Source organism: Triturus cristatus, chromosome 9 (genome assembly GCF_964204655.1).
Source record: "Triturus cristatus chromosome 9, aTriCri1.1, whole genome shotgun sequence".
In the NCBI taxonomy this organism is placed as follows: domain Eukaryota; kingdom Metazoa; phylum Chordata; class Amphibia; order Caudata; family Salamandridae; genus Triturus; species Triturus cristatus.
The window spans coordinates 308,231,221-308,258,728 of NC_140592.1; the positions used below are offsets into that span (position 1 = coordinate 308,231,221).

Below are 27,508 nucleotides of genomic sequence, written 5' to 3' on the forward strand. Positions count from 1 at the left end.
AGAACCACGCTGCAGACGACTTCTTGTCTTTATGGGGCCATGTGTTGAAACACATGGCCCCATAAAGATAAGAAAGCTTTTACTTCAGCCGGAAAGCGGACGAGCCCGCCCAAGTGGGCCGAGTGGAAAATGGAAAAGTCTACGTCACGAAGTGCTCTTTCCCAATGGCTGGCCACCTTTTTAGCATAAACGGTGACGCCGGCCAATGGGAAAGAGGGGCGGGGCTTGAAGCCCTTTACAGAATTCCCTCTAAATCATTAAATCTCGCCAGCGAGACTGCGCATGTGCGCAGCCGAGACCTAAAAAAACATTGAAATTGTGCATCACTTTGACAAAACCAATAAGGGAATAAAAGAACTGGGGAACAAAACTAAATAGCATACAAATTATAGTTTAGCTCACAAACCACATAGCAGAGAAATCAGACTGTGCAGATTTACAAGACTTCAATGTGTTTAGGTAGATTGCCACCCTTTGTCAAACATCAGGGAAATCTGGCCCACGATAAGTGTCGCAGAAGTATGTAGCATGCTAAACCTATCATTCAGCATACCTTCAAATAGCTTTTCATGATATATCAAAACTGGTAAGATCTTTTAGTATACAAGAGGGTGATTTCAGGTGTAACCGCATTCTTTTGGGGTTATTATCGGCAGCTACAGTCCTCCAGAGATTTATGCACTTCTTTTTGAGGTGTGTCCGACATTTCGTCTTTTCAACACAATATTTTAGATGATTGGAAATGGAGTAAAGAACATGATATGACACTAATCAGATTGTTTTTTTTTTGTCAAATCTTTATTGAAAACAGGCTTGGCAAGAATGGTACATTATCACATACAGTGGCAACAAGGGTTATGATACAAGGGTTACACATGGAGGAGAAATAGAAAAACTGCACAAAAACACAGTTAGAGCGTATTAAAATCTCATGCAACAAATCAGTCCCTCACCCTTGGAGGCTCACAGATGCCTCCCCTGTAGGTGTTCCATTTGTTCCATATCTGAGTCCACTTGGCGGGGCACCCCCTATCTTCATATATGATTCTTTCTATGGCCATACGCCAGTCCATATCTTTACTCCAGTCCCGTTTGATTGGCAGGGACTGGGTGCTCAACAGTCTTGCGATATTGCGCTTTGCCACCATCAATCCTAGGTTACCATTCTTTGGAACTAAGGTCAGAAGGGCCCCAGGCATTTAGAATAGCAAGCTTGATATTACAATCTATCTTCTGCCTCAACACCTCATCAATGCGTCCCACCACTGCTGCCAAATACCTTTGAATTATAGCGCATTCCCAGAGTGTGTGTACAAATGTACCCTCATGCCCACACGGTCTGAAACACCCACCGTCTATACTGTACCCCATCCGGACCAATAGTGGACCTGACAAGTAGGACCTGTGGAGGATCTTTAGCTGAATTATTCAAAACCTTGAAGAAATAGTAACCTCTCGAGGAGAGGCCACTGCGGCCAGCCACTCCTCATCACCCAAGCCTGCTACGTCATGGTCCCATTTTTCCCTTAGCTGAACGAGGGGATCAGACACATTATTGATAAGTTTCTTGTAGATCAGTGATATGGCCTTCTCCAGCAAGTCGCCATCCAGTACTCTATCTTCAAGAGGAGAAGACTCGGGGAGTGACACTCCTCTGGAAACGCAGAGAGAGAGAGAAAGGCATGTCTAATTTGGAGGTAGCGAAAATACTCCGAACTAGCCAACTCAAATTCCAGCTGCAACTGTGTGAAAGGAACGATGTCTCCAGACTTCCACATGTCTCCCACCTTGGATATGCCAATGAGGTCCCAGCGATCAAAACCCTTCGAGTGGGTCAGCCTGCCCAATTACTCATTGAGCCACAATGGTGTGGCCAGTGTGATCTTGCCCTCCCATCCAAGACTCCTCGTGGTGGCTTTCCACACTTGCACCTCATAGCCAGTGGGCCCGGTCAAGGCTGGTTTCAGCGAGCGCACATACAGTGCCCCTTCAAAGCTCCCTCCCGGAAGAAGCCACGTGTCAATTTGGAAGGCCGGATCACCCGGTTGCCTGTACGTGCACGGATTAATTGCTGCAAGATGGGATGCCCAATAGTATCTCTTAATGTCCGGCAGTGCAATGACCCGTTGAACCACCCCAGCGTGAGCTTGTGTGTGGCTATCCGGGTGGGGGGGGGGGGGAGCGGAGGGGGGGGGGGGGGGGGGGGACGACGACGACGACGACGACCTCCCAAAGAAGGTCCCGTAAGAGACAGTCTAGTTCTTTAAAATACGCGGAGTGTTTTGCAAAGCATAGAGGAATCAAGGGAGAGACATCATCTTGAAAAGGGCCGCTCTCCCCAAAAGAGAGAGAGGGAGTGATTTCCATTGTCGGACATCAGATCGGAGACGCTGCAAGGATTACACTTGTAAAACCTGGAATGATCCCTAGAGACCCAAATCCCCAGGTAACAGTCAGTGGCCTCCACCAGTTGAAACCCGCGGGGGAGTTGCGGCACCACCCCACTGAGGACATGGAGCACCAACTTGGTCCAGTTAATTGTCTACCCGGCAAAGCTGCCGAACACCCGAAATATATTCAGAACCCTGTTTAGAGATGCTGCCGGTGACGCAAGATAAAGTAAGATGGCATCCGCATATATCGATATGCGGTCTTCCCATCCAGAGGTCCACCAGAGTTCCCTGATAACAGGGTGCCTTCGGACCCACATCGCCAGTGGCTAAAGAGTGAGGGCAAAAAGCAACAGGGACAGGGGGCAACCCTGCCTAGTACCCGTGAAGAGTACAAAAATTGAAGATTTCTTGTTATTAACCACTATTTGGGCTAGTGGCTGTTGATAGAGGAGACAAACCCATTTAATATATTCAGGACCCAGACCTAATTTGTGGAGTACTGCGAACATATAGGACCGCTCGATGGTGTCAAATACCGCAGCCGCATTGAGAGAAACCACTACTGCGTCCTTGCGAATGGTAGCGGCATGGCACAGCACACCACTGAGTCTGCGCAGATTGAGGGAGGTGTTCCTAGCGGGTATAAATCCCAACTGGTCTGGATGGACCAAGCGGGCGATAACCCTCAACAAACGAGAGGCGAGGACCTTCGCCAGGACCTTAGCCTCGCAACTGAGGGGGAAATTGGGCTACAGGAGAAGCATTTGTTACTTGGCTTGCCCTCCTTGGGAATGACTACAATAGTCGCAAGCCTCTGCTCGACAGGCCACATCCCCGCCTCTTTACTCTCAAGAAACATTCTGGTAAGATAAGGTGCAATCGTACCCGCCGTGAGTTTGAACAGCTCAATAAGCAAGCAGTTGGGACCCGAGGCTTTCCCTTCGCGTAAATCATGGATGGCTTTCTCAACCTCAGTCTCCGTAAGGTCTAGATCCAGGTCAAGACGCTCGTCCTTGGTAAGCAGTGGTAACGAGATGCCTTGCAGAAAGGAGGATGCCGCCGCCGCCGCCTCCTCCTCCTCCGTGTGCGAGGACTGGGATGTGAAGAGGGTCTGATAGTACTGGCCAAAGGCGTCGGCTATATCCTGCGGGGCAGTGAGATGGCTACCATTATCCGTCTCTATTTCAACCACCACTCAGTGGGCCTGATCCCTACGGTCCAATCAGGCCAGCAATTTATCGGCCGTGTCCCCTACGTCGTAAATCCTGCTGAGTGTTGCTCTATGGTATGCTCTGACAGCATCAGTAGCTAAGTCAGTGTATGCCTTGGTTTTAATTTGCAGTTCATGTCGGGTCTCCTCTGAATTATGCCCTCTAAGTGCCCCCTCTAGCCGTAAAATATCTCCCTCCAAGCGGATCATATCCGCACGTCGTTCCTTCCTCAGTCCTGCGATTTGAGACAGAGCCACGCCCCGAATAACGGTCTTGTAAGCATCGCGGATGAATCGACTGACCCCTCGTTTTCCTGAAAACGACCGCGAGTGCCCAGGTCATGAGACAAGCCCGTGAACCCTCCATCCACCAAGACAATAGTACCAAAAGCATAGAGTAGTAGTTGCCAGTTATCAAATGAAGTCAAGTATGTCTTACCTGTATAACAAAAACTAAAGAAATTGAAACATCTCACCCCCTCCCCACCCTGCACTGTCAAAAGCCCAAAAGAGGCACATTGAATGTGATTCTTAACAGAGAAACAGAGCACAGGCACCCAACCCTCCCAATATATCAAACTCAACCCCCCTCCCTGCCTCCCTGCATGGTGGAATTACAACCTCCCGCCACCCCAAACTTGCAGAGTGCCTGTCGCCCACCCCCTTAAACTAGGAGGTGCGTGCAGCCAACCGAGCATCAGCTCCATACATAGAAGGCATTGAATAAACAGTAATATCAAAAACCTGTAGTCACACTTGCATCGTAACAAGCATTAATTGACGATCGCCCAGTATACAAAACGGTCCCATACACAGTCCTGCAGCATGATCTACCACAAGTAGGGGGACCCGGCCTCTGCCCAGTCCAACAGGCCAATATGGAGGAACCAGCACACCAAAAAAAGGTTTAGATACAGACCAGGTTATCCAACTCCACCAGCTGCAGCCATGTGTCCGCCCAATGGGGCACCCCCATTGTGTGTCACTCTGAACCCCCCTCCGCTCCAGGCTTTTGAGTACGATTATTTTTCCCCCGCCCCGCCAATGGCTTCAGCCATCCAGCCAGTCCCAAGCCCCCTCAGGGGTAGCAAAGAACCAGGCCCTCCCCTCTCACTCCATTCTCAACTTGGCTGGAAATAACATGGCGTATTTCATATTTTTGTCTCGGAGCACACGTTTAACATCCAAGAAGCTGCACCGTTGTCGCTGTACCTTGAGGGTAAAGTCTGGAAAGAAAGTTACCGTGCTGTTCTGGAATGCCAGTGGGGGCGCAACTAGAGCAGCCTGGAGGATAATGTTCCTATCCCTGTTGTTGAAGATCCTAGCAACAATAGGCCCGAGGGGGGGCCCCCGGCTTCAGTCATGGCCCTGGCACGAGGTGCGCCCTCTCAACGGAAAAAAAGGTTGGACAACCTAGCTGGTTTCAAGTGAGTAGTGACCAGTTCTTTGACGAATAGGTCTGCTGCTGGCTCCTCCGCTCTTTCCGGGACCCCCAGTATGCGAACATATTGCGCCGGGAGCGCTCTTCGTGTTCGTCCAGCTGCGCCTCCAGCTTCCTAGTGAGAGTTTGAAGATCATCTACCCTCCGCTGTAAATCACAACGGTCAGTGACCAGCGAGCTCGCTTTGATTTCCATGTACTGCAATTTAGTGTTCATGGAGCGCATGTCCGCTCGGAGGAGGACTAATCAGATGGTTATTCATCTTGCAGGAAAGGATTTGAACTATTAAAGGGAGTAAGCGAAAGACTGCAGAATATTTGGTAAGATGCATGTGGAGCTAAAAGCCAGTTTGGTGGAAATGATTATGGATGCCCAGAGCCCTAATGATAAATGATACCTTGGATCGTTAATGGGTCTTGAAGAGTATTTTGTGAGGTGTATTCCCACGTTCTTGGACAAAACAGTAGCATGAGGATAGATCTGAAGAAAAATGAGCAGTTTGTGTGGGGCAAGGCTTATGAAAGTGAACATACATCACTAAAGATAAAGATGGCAGGTGCTCCTACATTATAACCATTTGATACTGGCTTCAAAAAAGTATTACTAATGCAAGAACAGTGTGTCCTGAAGTGTTTTAATTGAAACAGCATGCTGTACATTCAGAAACTGCTTTCCATACCATGAGGCCATAGAGAGATACAGAACGTAAGCATTTGACTATCGAAAAAGACACTTGCATGTACTGGAGAATGGACTGTATGTGTGGGGTAGACTGATCAAAGGCCATTGGTAGATTTGCTTTCCACAAAAAGTCAAGAATAGCAAAATGGCAATTCAAGATGCAGGACTAAAATTTTGATTTGCAATACATGCCAGGATGTAAGAATGTGAAGGTGCACTGTTTGCCATGGCTGCCTGTGGATAAGGATCTTGGTTGGCGTTCTTAAGGAGGATCGTGACATTATGGTCGCTTGTGTGTCTGAGGTAACACTTACTGAGATAACTGAAGATGAAGGATTGTAGGAAACTGAAAGATGAAATTATAAAATGTGTAATGAGTTAAGTGGCACATTGGTGAACAGATAAGAGGAATTTGGACGAAGAGGTTAGTAAGGACCTGGGTTTAGGGACAGAAAAGTCCTCTGCATGGTAAGAGATGTGTGCCCCTGCCTTGAGTGCCCAACTGCACTGCTGTCTGGATCCCCAATGCAGATTTGTTTTTGTCATAGGCAAACATGGATCAGGAGTATGCTTCATTACATAATGACATAGGCTTGTCTCACAAATTGCGGTCTTCTTGACGGGTGAAGAGTTGTGCAGTGTGCACGTAGTGGGAGTGTGTGCTGGCAGTGCGTGTGTTTCGAACTAACACACCCTGGTTAGATTTAGGAAAGTTTCAGTGCTGAACAGTGTGCGCAGACTGAGTGTGTGTGCTGGATGCATCGGTACAGGTAAGGGTACAATGCAAAAAAGGTATTTATTAGTGCTGAACAGAGCGTGTGCTATGAATGTAAACTGAGTGTATGTACCTGCAATGGTGCATTGTTTGGAGGCTCCTGGGTTCCATTTTGGAAGCCCTGGCCTGTTTAGTGAAGACATGACAAGGCAAGGAATCCCCCAGTCAAATTTGTGCATTTCAGCATTCCTGTGAGCTTGCTGGGGACACAATAGGAGGGAAGGGAGAGACTCCCTCTACATTCCAAAAGACTTCCCTTTTTATTCAGTGATAGAACGCTAGGAAGGGGCCTGGACACATTTAAGGAAGTAAGATATGGCTGAAAAGAGAATCATAAAAGAGTAGGGCTTGGGCCTGGGATTAACACTTTGATACACAAATCACTATGGCAAAAATCCAGTTGTAAACTCTGGTCACTCATGAGTTATACCGGGACAATCGGCTTTGAAGTTGTGCCTGCTGTGACAAACCTCTTTCATGAAGGAAGATGAAAAGGAGAAGTGCCCACTTCAAAATAAGCAGAGAAGCCCAACATAAAACTTTAAAGACTCAGACCCTAAATTACATCTGGTATATGGAAAAGGACTATTGAGTACCCAAACATGTCATCTGTCAACCAGCCAGACGGGTTGTGTGAGAAGTGGAAGCTCTGCAAGACTTCTGCCTGTGACCAGGACTCAGTCACAGGGCAATGGCCTGCTAGTCTCCCTGCTGGGTGAGGGGTCATAATCCAGGACACCAAGATTGCGTGCCCTGGAGCCTGGAGGACTATTGTTTGTGTGTTTGCAAAGACCAGTGTGCCCTGTGAGAAGAGGAGAGCGTTAGTGGAAGCGGGGTCCAGAGGGGGACCCTGCACAAGGATTCCCTGAGTAAGGTGAGGGGCTGTGCACCGATCGGGCCACTGCCCGAATGCAGTATCAGCTGTGCAACCTTTCAATGTCAGGAAAGGGACCATTGTTCGGAGCCATATCGGAATCACTGTGAAGGAAGCACCAAGCCACACTGCTGCACAGTGGTGACCTTTAAGTCAGAGGGGGTCATCGGTGAACTGAGTTTGGGCCAGGTGCAGAGGACCTGGGACTGACCAGATAGGTGACCCAATAGACCAAGAGGGGCCACCGTAGTGAAAGCTATCACCTAAGGTCAGGAGAGTCTGCACCCTGATTGGGAGTACCGCAGCAACCCCGTACACCAGGAGGGCCTGTCTGTCCCACTTTGGCCTACAGTTTGAGCCATAGCCCCACACCAAAGAAGTACATCTGTTACCAGCGGAGGCCCTGGGGCTCCGGCACCATAGACATATTTTTCTAAGTTCTTAAAAGGTCAGAAGGGAGAAATCTTGAGTAAGACCCAATAGTTTGCATTCCCAAATGAAGCAACCAGTAAATGGGACACAATCCTAAACATGTTACAGGAGGGAGGGTGGGACAGGGATTTGCCTGACAACTACTAGAGCCGAGAGACCTCAAGGGGGATTGTGTTGTTGCGTCTGAATGTTGAATTTCTTTGCATGTGTAGAGTTAGAAATAAAATACGACTTTTTCTTATAAAAGCAAGTATTTGGTTGGATATAAATTTATTGTCCATACTGTATGCACCCAGAGTTACGAGTTGTGCTCATAACTCCCTCCCCCCAAACCATTCCCCCCCCCCCCCCCCCCCCTGGCATTACTGACAGTCTTGCGAAGGGGTACTTGGACCAGTTGAGCAGGATCACCAGTAGGTCGGGCCCCGGGACATCAGTAGTAAAAGGCCTCAACCACCATGGCTGGTCCCAGGAGCCCCTGTGTGCCCGTGGTCATGTGAAAAGAGTTCTGACACTGTGTGTATAAAGGTGCTGAATATCCATGAGGGGATATTGGGGTGTGTTAGTGGTGGTTCAGTGTATGCTGAGGAAAAGGTAGCTATATGTGGTATAAAAAGTACATCCTTGTAGAAGTGGAATCAAGCACATATTGAGAACTGGTACCCGATGGCCAGGATTGGACAAAAGTGCAGAAGAAAATGTCTGCACTGGTTTATTATGTGCTTGGAGTGACAAATCACAAGAGACTAGCCAGCATCCTAATGAGGAAATTTCAAGCCATCAAGAAAGTGGGAAATGTTCAGTATGGATATTTGTGGGCCTATTCATTTAGGTCCACTAAGTAATTTATTTATTGCATCTCTGCATGTATCAAATTATTTGGTTAGATATCTAAAACACATAGGAAAACTATTTTTTAGTTTTTTGGGTCACCCCTGTTCATCATCGTGAATCAAGTCTCAATGGAGGATATCTTAATTTTCAAATCGTAGTGCCAGTATTTACAGAGAACTACAGGTCAGATCCCACGCCTCTCCACATTTTGCAATAAGCCTTTTCGCATGTTGACTTGAGTAGTATGCACAAGGGGACTCACTCCCATAACTGTGCCCCAACTTTTCCACTTCTGTTTGTTCTCTTGGACTAGAGATAGCCTGCACGCTAATTGAGGTTCTCAAGACTTAATCAACAAGGCCCACGCAGGCACGCCAAAATTGCTCGTCTCGTCCGCACATGCACTAAGATATACACAAAGTGATGGATGGAATGATTAAATTAATCTCAGCCACTGGTAATTACTCTGGGCCGCATCCCAGGCAATCATTATTTTACACGCCATGCCACATCAGCTTGGATTAAGATATAAGCAAATCAGTCTTGACCCTGCTCCACTGGGAACAGTCCAGCCCAAATTGCCAAGCCAGGTCTTCCTTTAACCATAACACAAGCAACGTGGGTCCCATGCACACTGTCACTGGAACCAAGCTGTACCAGGGCTGATGAGCCTATAACTCAGGCGAACCAGTCCTGGGTTGCTTGTGTTCCATCTTTGAGCATCTTTTCATCCTGTATTCCCCGCATCAGGACGACTCCATTAGTGCTGTAAAGTTTGGAAATGGACTGAAAAAATGCTCTGGGGCCAGATAACTGTCCAAATCTACCCCCATTGGCCCCCAGATCGTCATTCTGTTGGAATTGGTCGCCCCAGCTGGGCCTGGGTAGTTCAACTGACTTTTACAAACTTTTGAAAAGTTTCCAAACTTTTTGTTGACCAGTGCTCGATTGCGGTTTAATTGAAAAGTGATAAAATCTTTAGAAATCTGGATCTATGAAGTCTCTGAAGGATTTTGCTATATTTATACATTGGTGGGGTTTTTTTCATGATGAGTGGATTTCTTATTTCATTTTTTGATACAGTTAAATGCTTTACACTTTGTTCCTTTGTTCAAGCCTTGTTGCTCGAAAGACATAGCTACTCAAGGTTGACCTTAAGGTTGTTCAAACCAGCCCAACTGTACTCAAGGCAGTTTTTACAAGTGTATTTCACGGTAAGGCTACACAGTTATACCATATAATACACCCAAATGCTCACACTGGTGCCTAGCTGTGGGATCCAGAACTTGTGTTTAGCTGTACCAGACAATAAGTTGGCAACCACGAAAGAACCTGCTAGATCAACCTTGAGCAAAAGGTTTTTGAAGTTTTCAAGTTCTGTAGATCCAAAGGACTGTATTTCTAAGGCCAAGAAGTCGACAACTATTCTTCAGAGAAGCGGCAAAGGTTTTTGCAAAGCCTTCAAGGATGGGGAACATGAACTTTGACTTGGACACCCTGCCCACACTAAAGATCGAGAAGTTGAAGGTGCTGTGCAGGAGTAGGAAAATCAGTCCGGGATCACTGTCAAAAAGGAGGATCTCAAAAAAGCCCTCAGAGCTTGGGAGGAGGCAAGGAGAGCCCAGACCCAACTGGCAGATGAAATCACCTCTAGCAGATAGATGAGATTACTTTGAAATTGAAGGGGATAATAAGTGTGTGGTCCCCACAATTCGACCAAGGAATGGCTTCACATCTGGTAGTGAAAAGAGCCATACTTCTGGAAGAAGAACCAAGGATCTAGATGCCCACCTCAGCCGCCTAGACTTTGCAGAGAAGCAGCTGGCTCTGGAAGAAAGCAGACTGGCCCTAGAAGAAAAGAGGGTCAAGTTGGGGATGAAACCCCAAGTACATGGTGGCAGCAACAGGGGTGCATACAGGTGGTGCCTATGATCCCAGATTGCCCAAGGGTATCGTTTCTAAGTAGAAGGGGCTGACATGGATAAAAGGCTGGCATCCTATGAGAGAGCTCTCATGGTGAGAAAGGTGGGTATCCAAAACAGGGGGGGGGGTTCTTATTGTGGGAATTGAATCCAAAAGTAGGGCGAGATAGGCTGCTGACACTTGAGGATGAGGTGGCACAGTCATACACCCACATGAGGTAGGCACCCATCGAGCCATTTACTTTCACCTTAGAGGAGTCCAGACTAATGTTAAGGAGCACACACAATGGTCATCACAAACATGGGTGGACTTTGCAGTTGCCTCTGTGAAGTCATTGTATGGCTGGATCAAGGGTATCAAAGTAAATACAAATGAAGGGCTCCACAATTTAGAGGTAAAGGAGCACATACTCACAAATTGTACCTCAGAGAAGTTACACCAGCATCTAGTAGAATTAAAGCTATCTAGTCCCAGAGAGCTGGGCAAGGTAGCAGATGAGTGGGTTAGGACAAAAGTACCCAAAAAGACCCGGGGGGGGGGGGGGCACAGTCCTGCAGAAGGGAGAGGAGGGAGGCAGTAAACCTGCTAAAGAGATTCCCTCAAAATCCCCAAATCCTCATGAGGGGGTCAAAACCCAACCCACCCGTAGCAAGCAGGGTAGTTGTAACCCAGGTCTGAAGAAATGTTTAGACAGAAGGCTGTGCTTTGATTGTCAGCAGCCAGAGCACTACGGGGGGGGGGGGTAGGGGGAAGGTGATGCCTGCTTTAAGAAAAATGTTACCAATGGGATGGCCAGTGTAGTCCTAGAAGAGGACACCTCGGGCGAGGAGGTTCTTATAGCTTTTAACAGGGAAAAGGGACAGAAGGTAAACTGGTGATCCATGAGGGTGGTAGTAAACACTTCCACCTCCTAAAGGTGATTGGGATCCCTACCACTGCCCTTAGAGACACAGCTGGCAGTCATACCATATTGGTTGACAGGTTAGTGTCCCCAGACCGATATTTTCCAGGAGATGTAAGGACAGTAAGGGCAACTCCGGATCAATATTTGCCCGGAGAGTAAGGGCAACTCCAGGGGAGATCACAAACCGATCCGTGGCTTTAGTCACACAAGAAGTAGGGGGCACCTTCAGCTGACACAGTGTGGGTAGGCAGTCCTGATCTACCCCTAGATTGCATCCTAGGCAAAGACCGCCTAGATGTTGGTCTGAGACCAGAAGAGGCAGCCGACCAGGGTGCTGCACTACTCAAAGATCCTGGCGATCATGTCCCTAAGGTTAGGAGACTCAGGCCCCAGAAGAAAAGGAAAAAGGGTAAAAGAAGGAAAGGAAGGCTACTCTTAGCAAGAGACCAAGGGAGCCAAGGGCATTCTATACGAGTAAGAGAGAAATCCAGAGCTGGCACTGGCAATGCTTCTCCTGACCCCAAAGAAGTCCTGGAATGTCAGGCAACAGTTCACAAACAGGGTGTTACCCTTGATCTGACGGAAGAAGGGGCGGAAGAAGGATAAATGCCACATGAGGTGGTAACTCCCCACTATTAAAAGTTAACGCGACTCCAAGAACCCACAGTAGCCCCTAAAGTAGGGTGTGGTTCTGGGGACTGATAGCTGTCAGTAGCCTCGGTTGGGTGCTTGCCTTTATGTCAGCCTTGTCCTTGGCATGGGGGACAGACCCTGTGACAAGAAGTAAAGTCACACTCCTGATCCTGTTGGTGGATTACTCAAGCGTTGTGTGAACTCTTTGGGTTAGCTAGGCATTGCGCTAGCTAAAGTAGGGTTAGAGGAGGTAAGAACCTAGCTACCCAAGGCAAAAGATAAGAATGGTAAAGACACAGCTTCAGCTAAGGTCCAGTTTAGGTTGGGTCCTGTCATGGTTGAGGTGAGTCAGTTCCCCAGAAGGAATGACCCTCACAGAAGGATGTGAGGCAGAGTACGCTCTGCAATGGTAAGAGAGTTTCCTTACATCATTCCTTGGCGATTGGTCAAGGAGACTCAGCAACTGTGGGGGTGGAGTTCTCCTAGACATATTAGCTGGTGGTAGGAAGGGTGGGGGGGGGGGGGGGGGGTTGTTAAGGAAACTGGCTTTTTGCAGGCTTTCCCCCCACTTTTTTGCCCCTATTTGGACTACTAGCTGCTGGTTTTTCAACTCTGGGAGTGCACTAAAGCCTGCTACCCAGACCTCCGTGCCAGTGTTCTAACCCATTACAAAATATACATAATTGGCTACCCCCAATCGGCATAAGCTGGCTTTCTTACAAGTTCCGAGTATATGGTACCAAGAGTACACAGGGCATGTAAGACAGATTGTGTCTCCTCGAGTGTATATAGGTGTTGAAAGCGTACACGTTTATGTTTTAAACAGTGAAACACTAGACTCTAATTTATCATATTGTTGCTGCAAGCACACAGTGTGAAGAATTGTACTTTTCCGACCTGCATCCGTCAGCCTTGGAATCCCATTCCGTGTGCTGACGGCTGGCTCCATTCTAGCGGTGGACTACCGTCCTTGCACAGAAATAGCTGCCGCCTCTCTGCGGTCCCACTCACCCTTCTTTTTACATGCTTCAACTGCTACATAACAGCAGTCCTTCCGTATTTGCCAAGGTTTGCATAAGTATTTTATCTTTTTAATGCCAAATAACTGATTTAAGAAGCTTTCAAAATAGCACGTAGAGTTACCATTTTTCACCAGGTCACTACACAAGTAGTTTCCTGCCCTAGACTTTTGTGACCCAATAGAGCATACTGAATGATGTAGTCGTTTGAATTTTTGGACCCAATAGATTAACATCCCCAAAATCACTGATTTCTAGATGGAAAGTTCAGGACTGGATATCGTGCTGCCTTCATTCGCTTTCTTGCCATTACCTTTCTTTATTTTAGAGTTGTAGCTAGGGATTGTGTTTATTTAAGACTGCTTCTCCAGCATGTCCTTCGCGGCCCCCCATTGCCTTGTTTCCCTTGTCTGCATTCTTGACTTTAAATGGCGGATTTATGAGCTCGGGTCAAAACATCTCATCTTTATGGCCATTGCCAAGGGAAATCTAAGTAGTGGTGGTGTTTGCGCCGTGTGCGCCTTCTAAACATTTGCTGTTGGATTAAGTGGTTTGCCTGTGTAACAGAGATTGTTCTTGTTTTAATCAGTGCTCCATTTCTTTCCTTCTCGTCCTGGTTTGGTTTGTAAATTTGCCTGTGCACAGTCTATATTTTCTATCCTATTTCTCCACATATTTACTATCCACATAAGTTTACTGCACACCATGCCATATAATTCCATTACACAAATCCACACCACACAAATACACGCCACACAATTTCACAACTAACAATTCCAATCCAAACCACATAATTCCACTACACACCACACACACACACTCCATAACACATAGCTAAAAGACATTGCCATTTACAATGCCAACAGCTCTAACTCAAGCAAATGCAGGACCTATTGGATTGCAATGCTTGTTGTAAATTAGTCTCAAGTTTCTTTTGTGTTGTTCATCTTTCTTATTTTGTTGTGTGCTACTGTTAAATGCTTTACACTAAGGGCCTAATTACAAGCTTAGCGGTCTGATGGACCGCCGAACCTGTGGTAGCCGTGTGGCCACCACCACACCTGCGGTCCGACCACTGTATTCAGATTTTGGCAGTCGGACCGCCACAGGACCACTGCAGATCATAGATCCCACTGCAGTGTTGCAGTGTTCAGAGGCCTTAATATGCTGGCGGTACCGATGCTGCACCAGCAAGCATATTACGAGTTGCTTCACTGCAACCCTAACCACTTACAGGGCTTCCCATCGCCTGTGTGCAGGGGGGTGCACATGTTGTGCCTCCTGCATGTGTGCACCCCCAGTTCCTGCACAGGAAGACAAGCACAACATGGTGCATTTCTTCCTGTGCAGGAATGTGCTGCAGCGCTCCAAAGGCATTGCCTTTCTATGTCTGTGTTTTGAGCCTTAGAAAGTCATAGTCGCAGGACCACCATCGCAGTACCGCCAGTCAGGATTCAAGTCGTAATCCGGCGGGCGGTCTGACTACGTGTTTGGCGGTCTCGCAGCAGGTGCTGGCGTGGCGGCCTGCTGCGAGACCGCCAAACTCATAATCAGGCCCAAAGTTCCTTTGTTAAAGCCTTGCTGCTCGACAGCAATAGCTATCCAGGCTTTAGTTTAAGGTTGTTCAAACAAGCCTGACTGGACCTAAGACAGTTTTTGTAAGTGTATTCCAATGTAAGGCAACACATCCGTACCAAAGAACACACCGAAATCCTCACAATTGGTATTTCTGGGGCATTCAATTTTGGCAGGTTTATTTTTAGACATTATAAACATATTAAGATTATTGGCTTATTGTACAGTTATTATGCTTCCTCTTTATCACTCACTTATAACATGTACTGTATTTTTATATTACATAGTATGCAAGTAAATTTTATCAGGAGAAGATGTGCTGTTTTGTATAGGTCAAGCCTGGGTTCTTATGGAATTTTCTGTCCAAGACATTCTTTGCAGGTGCATAAACTTGGAAACAAATTTTATGACTATTTAGCTCTGGTGGTTCCCCTTCCTGTGTGGAAAATATCATGTTTCCCCCATAAAGGAATTTACAACTGGACTTTCTATTTGAGTTGTGAAACCATAGCAGGTTACCATCAACACCAGGTAATTCTCTAGATTGTTGAACCCAACAATGTATGGTTAGGAGGATATTTAAAGAAGGCTTAATAAGTCTAAGCTGCAACTCAGACTTCCAGCAATGATTTTTAGAATGTTTCACTACACAAGTCTTCTGTACAAACCCTAGCACTAACTAGGTGGCTATCCTTGTGTTTTTGAACTAAATGGTTTAAGGTATGAAACAGTTCAGCACAGAAGAGGTACCTTACAACAAAATTAACATTTCCTTTATGAATATTTTAAGTAAAATATTTAATATTTTTTCATATGTTAAAAATGATGTGCTTTTGTTTTTCATTTCCTTCTTCCATATTTGTTGATGTTCTTTGGAAAACAATCTTAAATTAACTTTAGAAAATATCTACTGGAAGAATGTTATCAGTATTTTAATCCCATGCGTTTTCTTCAGTTTGCAGCGTCAGATAACAGCTTGACAGAGTATAAATACACTCCAAAGCTAGCAGCTTTTAGCTTTCATCGACCACTTAAGACCATGGACTCTAGGGACATGGAGAATAAAATCTCTAGTCCACTAAAATGTAATTTTTGCCTTTATGCAGAGAAAACATTTCCTCTGCCTGATCCTTTCAATATTGCCTTTTTGTAGCGGGCATAAAACAAAAATCTTTGAAAACTAACCACTGGGTTCATCAGTCTTCTACCTTAAATCTCGTTAGTGAAACAGCTTTTTGTTAATAAAATTGACAATACTGAAAGGAAATTCTATAAAATATGCTTTTAACCGTTTAAACAATGTAGGGGCATTTATATGAAATACTGAAGAATTATCATGTAAATTCTTTAAAAGGCACAAACACTGCCCATTATGGATTGTTTTTACTTTTGTGATTTGGCTTTTTTTTAATTATTATTTCTTGGCTTGGAATATAATGAATGAAAATAATATAAATCATCTCTTGGTTGGCCTTCAATCCTGAACCAGATGTAGCTTGACCATTTTAATCATTCGGTTAAAAGATTGTTCAGCAATGTTTAAACATCAAATTATTAAATATGCAGCAAGTAGTTTTGAATGCTTCCATAAAAAAACATTTTAATGAGTAAAACTACTTTGGAAGGTTTTCTGAAATATGATTTTTAGGATTTGTTTTTACATAAATATAAATCCGTACAAACTTATTACAGTATAAAAGGACAGATGCTGCCCAGTCCTTAAAACTTATGCAAATATGAATTCACCATTACTCTATTTGCACTGCTCCCATTAATCAACCTGAAGATACCAATAACATTTTTTGCTTCCAATTTCAAATTCACTCACAGAATGCTTTTACATTTTCAGCTGTACATTGATTCCTTATTAAAATACACTTTATTAATATTATTTAGTTTTCTAACTAGTCGTGCACCACCCTAGTAGGCCTTACGGACACTGAGGGGTCTCCGGTCCACAGGTTAAGAACCACCGTTATGATTCTCAGATATTTTGGTGACCTGACTAGTCAAATTGTAAACTTAATTTATGGAGAAGTGTAACATCAAACATTTTACATTAGGCTCATATTTAGTGTTTAATGCCCAGTAAGGTGACAAAATACTGTTGTTATACTGTCTTATAACTTTGTTAAATATGGATTCGAAAACGTTGGGTAACGTTTTGGAAATTCAGTTGTCCACATGGATACACCAGGAACAAAACAGGTGGCAGGTATACTACAATGTGTCCAGGTTAAAGGATTAAACTTCAAATAAATGTTCTCAGAGGTGAATGAAATGCTGATAGCCGGTTCCTTATGCTCTGGGAATGCCGGTTGTTGGAGGAGATCTGGATGTGCATTTTTATGTAATGTTGAAGATTGTGTTATTTATTCATTTGAGTTTATGATCCAGACCAGTTGTTCTTAACCTGTGGTCCGGCCACTCCTGGTAATCTGTGAAGCCTCCTCAAGGGGGTACGCAATTAGAAAATTAAATAACAGATAAATAAAGTGCATATAAATAAAAGAGTAAAGTTGAAATTTTTTAAAACGCTCTGTAAATATGAAGGAATTTGAAATTAGAGAGAGTAAAATGTAACTTGGTATCCTCAGATTGATTCTTGGGAGCAGTGCAAGTGGATCAAACGGACTGTAGCATGGACAACGGGTGGCTTCAACTGAATTTCAAAAAAGCTCCAACCTTCCCATTATAACTTGTATTGTTTTTAATATTTGTTTTTGATTTGAATTAAGTAAAATATTTTATCATTTGAGTGTTTGTTTGACCATTGCATATTTTTTATATTTCTGTATAATTTTGTCATCTAAATTGCTTAGGGCAGGGATGGAGCACTACAGGCCTTGATAAATCTACTCACCCACTCGCTATGGCGAATCAGATTTTATCAGGTCGAGCTACAATTAGGACCTACTCGCCCGTTCTGGTGAGTTGACAAAGAAAAGGTGTTTTGTTCAGTAGGAAAGTGAAGGAGCAATAAAGATGCCTTTAAATCTTGTTTTTATCTTGTCATATTTGCTCTGTGTTGAGAGACAGAGGTCAGAAGTGAGTTTACAATTTCTTTTCCTTCTCCGACTGCAGAGTTCCAGGATTTTGTAAAGTGAACTGTCTGCCAGCTGTACGAAGTGTGAAATGAAAAGCTGTAGGACAGTGGTCTTCAAACTTGTTAATGCAGCGAGCCCCCAGTGTAAAAAAAACACAAAAAATTGCCTCCTACCCCCTTCTGGAATGTTTAAATATGTCCAGACTTATTTAAAAATTGCAGTTAAGTTCTGTTTCCCCTTTTAAAACTGAAATCAAATACATGATTGCGGAACAAGCTATTGTGGTTAGCTGGGCCTTACTAACGTGTAAAACTATTCACAGTGTAATTATCAGAAATGGGAGTGGAGAGAATTGAATATTTGGAACCCCTTTACTTTTGACACATACTACTAGCCAGATATAAATGAGAAACGAGGTTAGTGATGGCCCATTACTGAGAGTCTTACTACCGTTCTTAAAACAAAGCTTCAGCCTGATGCTTCTTTCAACGAGAGCCCCCCTCCTCCCGCAGGATCAGTTAAGGCCTGCTCCCCAGTTTGAAGACCCCTGCTGTAGGGGTTTTCCTAACACACGTTTACATAGCTAATAAGTCAACTGTAAAAACATTTCAAAATATATTTCAGTAGTTGTGAAAACCCAATTTTGGTACTTCTGTATGATAGAAAAATATTTTAAAAGGATGAAAAACAAATCAGAACACTTTACTTGGTGGCATGCAAATGATAAATGTGTTTTCAGAAACCCAGTTTTCACATATTATTGTTAATACACTATATAGTTTTATCAGTAACGAGGCAAAGTAGTGGAAATGCGTTACCACATCATGCTTTAGTAATAGATGTATTAAAAGTGAGTGTTCCACAAGAACTGAGAAACACTCCTGCCCCTGCCCTGATGGCATTGCTATTAGTAAACTGAGAGGCAAGTTAGGGATCATGTGAACCCTATGTGGGCTAGATTCTTATTACACATTGAACAAACATTTAGTCTATTTAATCAAACAAAAGAGTTTTGTACAGCAAAATGCTGAAAGCACATATTCGAAGGTGCACTCCTATGTGAGAATGATGAAAAATACCTTTTTATAACAAAATATTTGCCAATGATCACACAATTTGAGGCTGTTTACAGGTCAAGTACATTACAGTTAGGTCAAGCAGATTATTCAAGTTACTTGACCAGCAGGTCTAGTAAATTTTTAGAACTCTGAAGCCTGCACTGGCACTTATTTTTCCGTATTAGATATTTACTGAGTCCAAGAGAGGGGAAAAAACACACAGATCAGTAAGAAAGCAGAAGAAAGACTGCAAAACCATCACAAACAGAAAGCAGGACTCTGCAAGAGCGAGAAAAAGAGGCAGGGACTGCCTGGTTGTGGATTGAAGACTACTGGCCTTCGTATTCAGCATGCAAACATTTAACAGCACCGGTTGCTGGCTTCTGAGCAGAGCTTCGGCATCAGCACTCTATCACAAATTAAGCACTGGTCCACAGATTCCATTAATGATTCAGTGGGGGTCCCCGGATTCAAGTAACGCTTAAGTGAGGTTCCAGATAAGTCACAACCACTAATCTAGACAAACTCACTGCTGGGCTGTGGTATACACTGCTGCACATGATGTGTAGGGAGAAATGCTGTGATATTAGATTATATAGACTTCAGACATTTGCAGAAATCTTGTCACTTATGATATCTGAGGGTAGTTGCACCATCGGCCATTTTGTTAATTATGTGTTTCTTTATATGCACGTGGGGGTGGCCTTAAGTCAGTCCTTATGTTTTTTTAATTTGGAAAAGGATTTTGAGATGAAGGAGAAGAGCAACTCATCAGGAGTACCCGATAGCAGCAGGGTTTGAATATCTGGTGCAAAATAAATAAATACACAAATAAACTGAATACCTTAAAGACACATGTAGCAAATCACTAAAAACTGTCCAGAGTACAGGAAAAGCTTCCATAACCAACATTGCTGTTCCAGGGCAGGGGAGCTAAGGCAAAGAATTTCTTAAAATTCACAACAAGAAACTTACTCCACTTCCACGAAGCTGCTACTAATCCAAGGAAACCGGCACCAGACATTTTGTTTGTTCTGTATCCAAATTCTACTGTTGGGATTCAAGAACAAAAAACACAGCATAAGAGACAAAAAACTAAAGAAATTGGCAAATTTGGAGACACCGCATAGTTCACTCTAAATATATAAGCTTAGTGCACCTAACACAACCTAATCTCTACCCATTCTAGAAAAAGTGGAATTGCATCAAGGCCTCCCCGGTTACGATTCCCTTGGTGAAAGCAAACTTAAACAACATACAAGGGACAACACGTATTTATTGCCCGTTACACAGTAAAACGAGTTACATTAGTGCAGCGAAAAACACCTCATGGCCCAAATGTAGTTATGATAAGATAGAGTCAGCAGGGCACTTATGAGAAGGAGTATGAATACTGAAATCGGCGAGGCAAGGTATGTGAACAGGAGAAAATGAATGTATAGTGCCCGAATGTATAGTGCTAGAGAAAGCAAACTAGAATGTTAGTGTGGTACCAGTAACACATGCACAGAGTAATAGTCTGCTTAGATCTACGAAGCATGTGCTGTGGGAATGACAAAAAAATATATTCAAATGCATGAGGAAACTACTGTGGAAACGAGAAAAAATTGAATTGAAATGAATGAGGCAACATGCATCAAAATAGTTTGCAGATCTTTTCCCACTCTGCAATTTTCTACATGGTGTCTCCAAGATCACTAAACGAGCTCTTCATGCAGACTTACTAGCGAAAAGAGACACAGCTATAGTGTGAAATAAAGAAAGATAGAAAGGAATGGAGAGCAAGAGGACTGAAGACGGGGCTGGGAGAGAAGAACAGGAGTGAAGTGGATAGTGGGCAATAACTGAAAGCAATGCAACAGTCTAATGAGAAAGATTCAGATTTGGGAGAGAGACAATGAACTGAAGAGAGATACAGGACCAAAAGGACAGAAAGAGAAGAGACCGAGAAAATAGGTAAAGGCTGAAGCACTTCCCATCATTTAACCCCCCCATTTCATCATTCTTGCTGGTGTAGGATATCAATTGAATAATGTCTTGTAGTGTTGAGCTCTCAAACTAGCAGTCAACAAAATTTTACCAGCAGTGACAAATTGATTGTTGCACATATATACCTTCATGTCCTAGTCGGGGCCACCATTTAATATTTTGAATCTCCAGATCATCCTGCTGTGTATCCATTAACACTCTATACAATGTACCTATCTTTGCCCTTTTTTTGACTGCCTCCACTAAAGGGTTAGGGGCTATCCCTGTATGTTGACGAGGTTTACATAAGAAATCGTTTATTTGTAAATATTTGAAGAAATCATTTTTCAGCAGTTTATAGCAATCCATTAAATCTGACAAAGAGGCGAGTACCCCCCAAATATGTCTCCTAATTGCCTAATCCCCTTAGCCCTCCACCTTTCCATCCCAAAAGATGGCAGGGAATATAGCCATAGCCTTCATTGGGGTATAGTAACATATCCCTGTTAAATCTAACATTCTGTGAGCGGATTTCCATACCTTGTATGCGGTCATCATTACCTTAAACCGCGTTCTTTTAAAGTAACTAGGCTCCAAAATCTTAAATAAGGAATTTCTAACATCTGACCCCACCAGCATTTGATAAATAGTTAGTGCTTACGCCAGCGGCCCTTCCTTTTTACGTCAACAGGATCCGCATATTTTGCAATAGACACACAGAATAGTAAAATGTGAAATTCAGGACGGCCCATCCCCCCCCCCCCCCCCGAGGTAACATCATATACTTCGAAGCTCGGTGAGCTTTCCTTTGCCCCCATAAAAACTTATCACAAACAGATTGTAATTTCAATAGTTGCACTCGAGTCCACTCCAATGGGACTGCCCAGAAATAATACATAGCCTTAGGGAGAATACACATCTTGAGTACATTGCACCTCCCGACCAACGATAGGTGCAAGCATTCCACCTTATCCAATGGTCGTTGAGCCCCGAAACTATACCGCCCCAATTAACCTCTATTAAGTCCAGCAATGACATCCTGATTTTAATACCCAAATACATGGCTTCATCAGTAACCCGTGCATCTCCAGGGCAGGCTCTTTCAATACACATATTCTGGGTTTTGGAGGAGTTCAGTTTATATCCCACCACCTCCCTAAATACCAGGGCCAAGTTCTCTATCTCTGCAACTGCTCGCTCTGGATCTGATGTCGCCACCACGATATCGTCCACATAGGCTAGGACCCTCGCTTGATATTGCCCACAGGTCATAGAATTAATCCTGTTAGTTGTTTCCAACATTACCAGGAACAGGTTGATATATATACCAAAAGGTAAAAGGAGAACAGGGACACCCCTGTCGTGTCCCCCTACTAATGTACACTGGAGCGGTTTTTCTACCCATTTCAAAAATCTTAGCCCGAGGAGATTTATACATAGTTTGTATAGCCCTGATATAACATACACCGATCCCTATCTTGCGCATGACGGCCCAATGGAACGGCCAGGAGACACGGTCAAATGCTTTTTTAGCATCTAAAAAAAAAAAAAAACGTCAGACCTAACCTGCTATGTTGTATATTAGCATAGTCAATCAACGGAATTACTCTATTTAAATGGTTGACCATGCTCCTACCAGGGATGAATCCGTGTTGATGTATGGTTACCAATGGAATGATTACTTGGGCTAACCTTGCTGCAAGAATTTTCGCATACACTTTGCCATCTGCATTTATCAAAGAAATCTGTCTATACGACCCTTGCAATACCGAGGGCTTGCCTTTCTTTTTAAATACCACTATGGTGGCTTCCTCCCATGATGGTGGCCGATTCCCATACTGCGCTTCCTGGTATGTAACCAACATATCTTCCTTGATTACTTGAAAAAGCATTCGCTATACCTCCAATGGTAGTTTATCTGGCCCTGCTGCTTTCCCACTAGCCAGTGAACCGATTGCCTCCTCGAGCTCTTCCATAGTGATCGGGGCATCCAATAATCCCTGCTCTTCCTGTCCTAGGCCCACTAGGTCTAACTGTTGAAGAAATAACTCTATATTATCCTCATTAACTTTATCTTGTGTGTACAACTCTTTATAAAAAGCATCAAATATCTCCAAGATTCCTTCCATGTCTTCTACTGCGTTCCCCATGACATCAACCAAAGACGATATTTTTTTGTGAGGATTGTCGGATTCGCAACCTCTGTGCCAGACATCGTCCTGTAGCTTCGCCATATTCATACCTTTCTTCTTTATGTATTTTATACTGGCCAGCAATTTCCTTACTCCACACCCTGCCGATTTTAGTTAACAACATGCAATCTTAGTTTGGGTCTCCTTACAGTCTTCTCCCTTTCTGATCCCCTGTATGAGTTCTCGCTCTCCGATCCTCAAATCCTCCAAAAGTCCCTGCATGAAAATCTTGTTGCCTTTGTTTAGCCAGCCCATAACCAAGCGTTTCTCCTCTCAGCCCGCTTTCAGTGCGTCCCAAACCATCGCATGGGAAGTGGATCCTCTATTGATCTCCAAAAATTGTGCGGCCCAAATTTTGATATGATCATTGAACTGGCTATCCAAAGGAAGTTTCCGATTAAAAGTGAAAGTCCTACAATCCTTCACATGTCTAATCCTAAGGAGATCGAGTACCACTGGGCCAAGGTCCGACGTTATCCTAGGCCATATCTGCATTTTTGCCCCTACAATAAGTAGCCTAAACATAAAGATATAATCGAGCCTAACTAATTTATTATGGGAATACGAGTAGAACGTATAGCCAGGATCCATGTGATTTATAGCTGTCCACACATCTACCAATCAGTGACCCTTTAAAAGTTGCTGCAGTGCCCTAAAAACTCTCGGTTACCGACCTGTGTATTTCTCATAATCAGCGTCCCACATCTTAAAATGTTAAAATCACCACATAATATCAACAGGGTGTCCCAAAAGGCCAGTTCTACATTTAAATGCTCTAATATATGTCTGCCTCAAAGTTAGATCCGTACACTGTACAGAGCACTACCTTAGTGTCCCTACCCTAAACTCCGCTATGGCACACCTCCCAATATTGTCAGCCAATTTCTTGCCCGCCCCAGAGATTCTTTGTCAAGCCAAAATCGTGACACTCCGATTCATAGTAGACTGTCTAGTTACTACAATCAGTATAAATCCGAGCTCTTTTAAGATCTTGCATTTACCCCAGGGTATGTGTGTCTCTTGTATACCCAAAATATCTGGTATTATCAAGCGTCAGTCGGCCGCTACTCGTTGCCCTTTATTCACATTGTTCAACCCACAAACGTTAAATGTACATATGCGTAGCCCCCTATCACCTTAGCCGCCATCTATCCTAGAAAATACGCAGATGCATATCACTGCCTCAAACATCACTATACCAATCATATTGATCGCGTTACGCTTGCTATGAATAGATTTTTGTATTAACCCCTGCCCATCACCACCCCAAAGTGTCCCCTCAATCACCCACCACCATTCCACCATCCCCGTGTGTACCCGTCACCCAATTCATAGGCAATAGGGCAAATCGCCCTTGCGATGTACGGTGAGTAAACCACCCTGTGCTCATCCACCCCTCCACTTATACCTAGTTCCATACCCAGAATCTTTTACTGCTTTATAAGGATACATTTACTACCCTCTCTTGAACGTAAAAGAAAAGCTTCTTCTCTCAAATCTCATTTTGCCCATTCATGATAGACGGGGGGGGGGGGGGGGGGGGAGTACTAATTACAAAACCAACAATCTCATCAGAGTCTGCAGATACTCCTTGGCTTGAATCTCTGAAATGAAAAATAGAGTTTGCCCCTTACATAGAACCTTAAGTGTGGCAGGGTTTAACAAGAACACTTGTGCCCCCTTAACCTGAAAGGGGTTGAACCGTTGTCTCATCTGCCATCTTTTCTCAACTGTGTAATGACAATAGTTCGGTCTAACAAAAAATTGGGTTCCTTTCCCCATCCTCTTCTTATCGGGTCGTGCCAAATCATAACGCCTGCCGCTCCCAAATATTATTAAAAGAAATCAAGATCGCCCTTGGTCTCTGGTCAGATTGTCCGCCTTTTGCTGCTCGTTGCTTGAATGGGAATCTGTGCACCCTTTGTACTTCCAGAAACCCAATTCCACTCATTCAATTCAGGAAATGCCTCTTCAAACAATTCCACCAAAAATTTACGAGCATCTTGTACCTCAATTCCCTCAGCCACTCCATTAAATTCTGAGGTTATTTCTACGAAGCCGGTTTTCCAAATCGACAAGTTTAATCTGCACATCTTGGTTAGCCTTTATGGCTTCTGTAAGCCCCTTCTGTGTCTCCATCTGATCTTCAAGCGCGGAAATTCGCGTCTCTGCTTCAGCCATTCTATCTGTAAAGTGGTTACATGTTTTGGCTAATCTTCTGACAGTTTTTTTAAGCTTGCGGCAGGCCATATGGGTTTTCAAATTCTCTGACCGAGTTTCCACCCTATAATCTGACAAACATCTACAGATAGATTCCAGCGAGATTTCCTCCTGTGGATTTTCAATCACGCCACCCGTTGCTTGGTTGGATAGATTAATACCATCCGGGGTCATTTCACCTGAAGAGGAAAAATCCCACTGATTAAAGTTTGTTACTTCTAATTCAGTCCCTCCTTCCTTGGTTACTATTTGCTTACGCACAGTAAGTAACTCTGAATTCTCCTCCTCTAGAGCAATGCTATTTGAATCGCTGCCAAAACTTATTAATGATCCTTGCAGAGAGCAGTTTTTATAAACTTGATCGCCCTCATCATCAGACATATCTAAAGGTTCAGAAAGGGAAAAAAAAAAATTCTCCACTGTATCGCTTTCCTTATTAGTAGCATCGGCCCTATCATCATTTGCTCCAGCGTCTACATCTGTTGATTCTGGCACCACATTATCCTCATTCATACCTGCCGTTACTACCTGATCGGTGGCGCTATCCATAGTGGATTGTTCAGATCTTGAAAGGCACTGCGTTACATCCTTTCCTAACACATCCTTCTCTTGTTTGCCAGATATTAGAACATTACTAATGCTTGTTCCTCCAATGTAGTGTTAACCCTCTGCGGCATTTTTTCCTATTCGCAGCCTGGAATATCTGGGGACTTTTCTAGTCGCCAGTTCTTGTTCACTGCTTTGCATAGTATTAGCCAAGTACCCTGCTCCTGCAGCTTCTATAGCACTGCGCCCCGCTATCGCTGCTCTAGTCCCCACCAAGACTTCACCAACACCTCTTGTTTTACTGCCCCAGGCTGCTTTGGGCAGCATCTCGCTCGTGATTACTACTATAGATGTCCAATAGTGCAAGAAATTAACACACACTAACCTCACACCACCCGGGGTATTCACTAACAAGCACAGTCACTTTGGCTATCCGTCCCTGCTCCAGGCTCCTCAATCTGCTCACTTAGTCTATCGGCTCTGCGGACCCCGTTCAACTGGCCGCACCTCCTCCCGTGCCTGAAGTGCGTTTCTGCTTGCACGCTGTTACAACGCCACCACTAACCAGGGAACTGCAAGATATGCCGCTTCAATGTTTTCCGCTTGCCAGCACTTCGCCTGGTCGTCCCCTCTCCCGGCTCCTGCTGACTCTGCCGCTCCTCCTCGCCTACCACTTTCGCGCTTTTGCTGTGCCACCACTGTCCAGGACACTTCCGCTTTACCAGTCCGCTGCCTCCACGAGTTCCAAGATAGCAGCGCCAACGCCTCTGCTCCACCACCGCTCCCCCAGCTCTCTGCCCGTGAACAGCACGCCAATCAACTCTTCAGCTCCCGCAGGTGCCCACCGGTGAGCGCGCCTTACCCTGCTGCATGGAGCCTAGTCCGGCGTGTCTTGCAAACCGCCGCGTTGAGAGGTTTTCTTGCTTCTTTCTTACTACTATTTTTTTTCCCCCTTCTCCTCAATTGTAACTGCAGGCCATCATAACTTATTTTTCTACCGCGTTCAACACTTCGTTCTCTCGGCCCCCACAAAGAAAAAGGTGGATGAAAGGTGAACAACACGGGAGCCACTCACACACACGTCCAGCCAGTGGATGCCATCTTGCCCTTCTCGGAGATTTCAATGTGCACAGTGAAAATCTTGCTAATATAGAAGCTTCTTCACTCTTAACAGACCTGTCGACACTTGAATTAACTAAGATAAATAATGAACCCACTCACTTGGTAGGGCACATGTTGGATCTAATTCTAACCAACTCCCACCAATATTATTGGTGGAGCAACCTGTCCTCTGACATGGTCAGATCATTCATTGATCAAATTCCGAATGAACGGCCCTAAAGAAAACACATCCCCCAAAACATACCCTATAAGGGGATCTAGACAGTTGCACAAACTCACACCCACCAAGTTTCAAGACACTGTCATACCACCTCAGAATTCTGACTCTGACAGTACGGAGGAGCGCTTAACCTCCTTCACGGCTGGTATGAAATCCACCATCGACCAGCTAGCTCCTCTGAAACTGTACCCAACATCCACTAAATGCCCCCAGACACCATGGTACTCTCCAAATCTCCGGACTGGAAAAAAAAAAGTCACTGCAAAAAACTTGAACGACACTGGCGCCGTTCCCATGACTTGAAAGATAAAGAACGATTCAAGTATGCACTGGCATAATACAATAAAAACTTGAAAAACGCTCAGAAAACGCATATCACACTGCAACTCGAACTAGCAGAGAACTCCCCAAGAACACTATATCAGGTTTTAAAGTCTTTTA

At 44.4% G+C, this 27,508-nt stretch overlaps 1 protein-coding gene across 3 annotated transcripts in view; it reads right to left on the minus strand.

Moving 5' to 3' along the window:
• MRPS12 (mitochondrial ribosomal protein S12) overlaps nt 1-27,508 on the minus strand; it is a 109,096-nt gene that overhangs the window by 47,240 nt on the left and 34,348 nt on the right. Inside the window, exon 2 of one of the 3 annotated variants that reach the window (XM_085624985.1) lies at nt 19,775-19,849. The exons of 1 other annotated variant lie outside the window; for it this stretch is intronic. In XM_085624985.1, the coding sequence (XP_085481111.1) occupies nt 19,775-19,823 (49 nt within the window). In that variant the 5' untranslated portion in view covers nt 19,824-19,849. The remainder of the gene's footprint in view (nt 1-19,774; nt 19,850-27,508) is intronic. One more of the 3 variants, XM_085624986.1, reaches the window with a different exon arrangement.